This window comes from Palaemon carinicauda, chromosome 32 (assembly GCF_036898095.1).
Source record: "Palaemon carinicauda isolate YSFRI2023 chromosome 32, ASM3689809v2, whole genome shotgun sequence".
Lineage (NCBI taxonomy): Eukaryota > Metazoa > Arthropoda > Malacostraca > Decapoda > Palaemonidae > Palaemon > Palaemon carinicauda.
In genome coordinates this window covers 62,559,391-62,564,603 of record NC_090756.1, presented here as the reverse complement: position 1 = coordinate 62,564,603, position 5,213 = coordinate 62,559,391, and the positions used below count along the sequence as shown (strand labels likewise).

Sequence of the window (5,213 nt, the reverse complement as noted above, 5' to 3'; positions counted from 1 at the left end):
AAGGATCTCAGCTTGTTGAGGACTTTCAGCAGAAGATTTGATGATAGGAACAGGTAGATGTGAGTCCATCTGTTCCAATCGAGGGACATGGCGTCCGTCGCCTCCGCCCGAGGGTCCTCGTATGGGGATATATATCGATGTGGTTTCCTGTTTTCGCTCGTTGCCAAGAGGTTGATCTGCAGTTCTGGGACTTTTTCCAAGATGAAGGAGAAGGAGTCTGCGTCTAGGGACCATTCTGACTCTATCGGCTTTAGCCTGTATAGAGCGTCGGGTGTCACATTGCGGAACCCTTGTAGGTGAACTGTTGATAAGTGCCAACTTTTCTTTCTTGCCAAGCGAAAGATGGCCAACATAACGTGACTGATGTAGGGCAATCTCAAGCCTTGCCGGTTCAGAAATCTCACTATCACTTCGCTGTCCAAGACCAGCTTGATATAGGCGGATCTGTGAGGGGATAGCTTCTTCAACGTCAGTAGGACTGCCATGGCCTTCAGAATGTTGATGTAAAAAGGCTTGAACAGGGATGACAAGGTCCCTTGACCTTTCGTTTGCTGGAAATGACCTCCCCATCCTTTCGTCAAGGCATCCTTATGGATGATTACCAATGGTTGAGGTGGTTGTAATGGAATAGTCCTTGCTAGGATCTTGACCTCTGATCACGGCTTCAAAAGTGATGCGTATCTTCTCCAGACTCCTGACGCATCTTTCAGCTGTGCTCCTAGCACTGGGTCTGTTACTGCTGCAAACTTTCCTGTTGGCATCTTGAGATCCTGTTGGATTCCAGAAGTCTCTTGACAGAACCCGTGATCTCTCTCCTATTCTTTGGTGGAATGGAGAGGTGGTGTGAATGCAAGTTCCAATGGATTTCCAACCATTGAAACTCTTGAGCTGGAGAGAGGCGAGACTTCTTGTATTTGATCTTGAATCCCAGAAGTTCCAGGAACTTGATCACTTTCTTGGTTGCCTGCAGACAAGCAGTCTTGGATGCTGCCCACACCAGCCAGTCATCCAGGTATGCAGCTACCTGAACGCCTTCTATGATGAACTGTTGTACGACCGTGTCCACAAGTTTCGTGAAGATCCTTGGGGTTATGTTTAGTCCGAAGGGCATGGCTCTGAAGACATACTTTGTCTTCTGTAGCTTGAATCCTGGGAAGGAGGAGAGGGGGTGACTGACTGGGAGGTGCCAGTAAGCATCTGCCAGGCCTATTAAGACTGTGTATGCCCCTTTCGGTAACAGGGTCCTTATGTGTTGTAGGGTTATCATCCGTAACTTGTTGAGTGGAGACAAGTCTAGAATGACTCTGAGTTTGTCCGAGTCCTTCTTGGGAACAAAAAAACAGCCGTCCCTGGAATTTGATATACTTTGCTTTCCTTATGACCTTTTTGTTCAAGAGTTACAAAGTATATTCTTCCAGTAAGGGGGTGGAGTGTTGGAAGAACTGAGTAAATGAGGGTGGAGATCTGTCCCATTTCCATCCTAGTCAATTCTTGATTAGGCTGTGGGCCCATGGATCGAAGGTCCATGATCCTGAAAGAGGAGAAGTCTCCCTTCTACCTAAAGCATCTCATTGCTTGGGTGGTCCTGAGGGTTTGCCACCCTGGCCACATCCTCCGCTACCACATGAGGTGTTTCTTGAGGAGCCCCGTCTAGAACCTCTTCCTTTTGAGTGATAGGTAGTGGTGTGCCTCTCAAAACCTGGGTTGAAGGCTGGTGACTGTGCTACCAGCTGTTGATGCACCACTTGGAAGGTGGTTTTTGGTTGAGCCACCACTTGGGGAACCTTGGTCATGGTGACCGTGGGATGTTGTACAGGCCGAGAAGGCAGTCTTGGCTTCTTCGTCTTCCTCATAGCTTGGGGACCTGTATCAGGGGTAGACTTTCTCTTAGAAGACATGTCCCACTTTTGGAGAAGATTCCTATTCCCTGTGGCGGCCTTTGCGACTACTTCTTAGACTACTTCCTTTGGGAAGAGGTCCTTGCCCCAGATACATGAAGGGATCAGCTTCCTGGGTTCGTGTTTGACTGTTGCATAGGCAAACCCAGTCTCCCTGCAGGCCCTCCTGGCCTTCACAAAAGCATACAAGTCCTTGACTAGGGTGGCCCTGTGCATCTTGGCCAGGACTGTGTACATGTCTGGGGTGCTAGCGATGCCTGCACACATCTCCATGCAGTTCTCGAGGGAAAGAGAGGCAGCTAGTCTCTCTTTTGTCTCCTCTTCTCTTCTCAGGAGAAAGTCCGACAACTTTGGGAGGTTCTCGCTGAACTGCTGTCCTGCAATGTCCGCATCGAGTTTCGATACTGAGAAGGTTAGGTGGACCTTCTTCTAATCCTTCTCATCCGTGGGCAAGGCCAGAGAATATGGTCTACACTCCTCTAGCGTAGGACAAGGTTTGCCTACATTGATTGCCTTCAGCACACTTTAGAGAGCTTTCGACGAGAAGGGGAAAGTTATTGAAGAAGAAACGTACGGTGTTTCTTGCTCAGTGCAGAAACTCTAGAGTTGGTATACCCTGCCCTCTTCAGGCTACTCGTCAAGAGACCCTGTACCTTGTCATGGTAAAAAACCATGACTTCCTTTGGTTCCGTCTCTTCCTTAGACGCCGGCTCACTCTTCAGCCGGATGAAACATTCCAGGTAAGCTGCAAGGTTTGGCCCGAATTGGATGTCGTCCTGGGGGATGGCCCCCATCTTCTCCAAAATGTAAGGTTTCCCATTTGTAATGGGCATAAACTCTGCATATCTCCATGGATTTGTTTCGTAGCATGGTGGCAGGTTAGACACTTTAGGTCGCTTGAATGACCCATGAGAAGTGATTACACGGGTTGCTTCGCGGAATTCCTTCCGCATACCTACGTTTTCCTTACATAGAGAGTCCCCTAGCATCGTGATCTGGGCCATAACCGCTTGACCCAGCTGGTGTAGTGGAGGGGTAGGAGCTGAAGAAGTTGACGGCACAGGCTGGAATGCCGACACAGACAGAAGGGGGTCTTCTGCTTCCGTCGACTCGAGATCCTCGTCTCCTCCAGGTGGTTGGGCCACCTCTTCTTCAGGATCCTCTTGAAGGAGATCCTTTTCGGTGTCTGAGGACACTTCAGACATCCTCTCCTGATGTATGTCCATGCCTTTCATGGCTTCGTTGATGTCGGCCTCAACTGTGATCTGTACACAAGGAGGCCCGGGTCGTGCCTGAGGTACGACAGCATCAACTGCTGCCTTCGGGAACAGCATGCTTATCATTAGCTCACTTGGTAGGTACGGTCCCGGAGAGTTCTTCTGAAACCCCCGTACCCACTTCCGAAGCTTTTCCATGGCAGCGTCCCTTGACTCTGTCGTCTTGGGATCACTGAAACCCCTGTTCATCAAGGCCAAGCAGACGTTGCAGTCCTTGGGATCCAAATACCTCAAGGTTTTGGTTGCGTTTGAGCAGGGGGCATGAGACCTGTATGAGGAGTGACCACAAAAGTTTTAACTCTTGTGGTTGCTGTAGATGTCCTCACATTTCACCTTGGTCTCCTCCTGTAAAGAAAGGAAAGTGAAATGAGTATGGGGTAATTTATCACACCTGATAAATTTTATTTTTATATTCATGTATAAAAATCTTTGCACTACTCTTATCATTATAGCTTAGGATAGTATGCTAGAAAGAAAATAGGAAAGACATTTATCTGTGTCTCCTATCCAGGCAATTGCTGTGACCTCCCTCAATATTAAAATTTATAATTTCCTTATCAGGGAAATCTAGGGTGGAAGAGCTCTAATCTCTAGAGTTAGAATTAGTGTATACTAGCACTAACACTTCCATGATGGAATATTAATATTGCAGGGTAAGAATATAAGTTCTGATGGCCTTTGGTTTATTAGGATATTGAAGGAATACTTCACTTCAACATTATAATTGGTCTCGACAATAGACTGTTTAAAGACACACAGAATATGTTGGAAAATATAAACTACTGTATATTATATACTATAGTTTTCTAACTGTGGTATACACTATACTGCAGAAATACTGGCTACTGAATATTCTTATACTGTAGTTCTACCGGCATGCTGCCGGGTAGGCTAGTTCTGACGGTACTAGCCGTCAGAGAGAAAGTATGGAGAGAAAGGCTACCTATTAGTATAGTTTAGTACAATAAATAGGGTTTTAGGGACTACTGTCCCTACTGCCTTCTTCCAGAATGAGGATTGAAATGGAAGGGGGGAATATAATCATTCTAGCTTCCATCCACCTAGAGAATTTGTTGCTGGCTGCTATGCCGGTTCCAGGGTTTGCTGATGGCAGTCCAAGAGAGGAATGAAGAACATTTCCCGGAGCCTTGCGTCCGTTATGGGGAAGGTCGAAGCGGCAATCAAGCCGCCTTTGTAGGAGCCCGACCAGCATTGCAATCCACCCGGCAAGCGGGGAGATTGTATAATACCAGCCAGAGATGTTGCGATGGCTAGGCCATCACTAAAGGACAGAAGGGAAGGGGAAAGGGTCTTATTTATGCGTCGGAAGAAGGCGGCACACTTGCCTCCCACTTTTGGTCACAAACGTAGAAACATAGTTTCTATACCAGCGCCCTCTAGGGCGGCAGGAGAATATCAATTCTTCAGCCTAAAACTTTGCCAGATATAAGACATGTCTTCTAGACCACAAGGGAGAATTTGGCGGCAACTGTACTACCACTTCGGTTGTGGACTAGGGAAGCCGGGCTTCCTATGTCTGCAATTGTTAAACCTCTAGGGGAGTGACTTTTCCCCCGGCAGTAGAGTTTCCAACATCAAGACTGAATACTCTGAGTTACTGTCGTAATTCAAAGCCGGGATACTCACCGGCAAAGAGGGAATATAGAAAAACACCAGCCTAGTCAAGCCGGAGTACACTACTCTATGGCAAGACTAAGATAGGGTTGTCGCCTAATGGCGACACTCAGAGGGAAGGTAGGGTTTACCCATAAATCTCTAAAAGAGAGGAGTATCAAATTATATAAATAATTCTAAGAGATATACTATCTCCTATTAAATTGAAAAAAAAAACGATACAAGAGGTTAAACGGGGATAATATACGAAAGTATACTAAAACGCATTAGGCTAACCTAGCACGAGTCGAGATCTCAGTTACGCTACGTCACCGAGACTATCGTATACGATCGACACATTTCATAGAGGAGGAAATATACGTGCATGATCTTATATTCTCTAGTATAATTTTTGCCTAAATAG

General features: G+C 46.7%; 1 protein-coding gene across 1 annotated transcript; it reads right to left on the bottom strand.

Annotated features, from left to right (window-relative positions):
- Positions 1–733: 733 nt before the first annotated feature.
- On the bottom strand, positions 734–1,111 carry LOC137625628 (uncharacterized). Its single transcript, XM_068356538.1, has one exon. It carries the CDS (start codon positions 1,109–1,111, stop codon positions 734–736), a length of 378 nt encoding a protein of 125 aa, XP_068212639.1.
- Between the last annotated feature and the right edge of the window lie 4,102 nt (positions 1,112–5,213).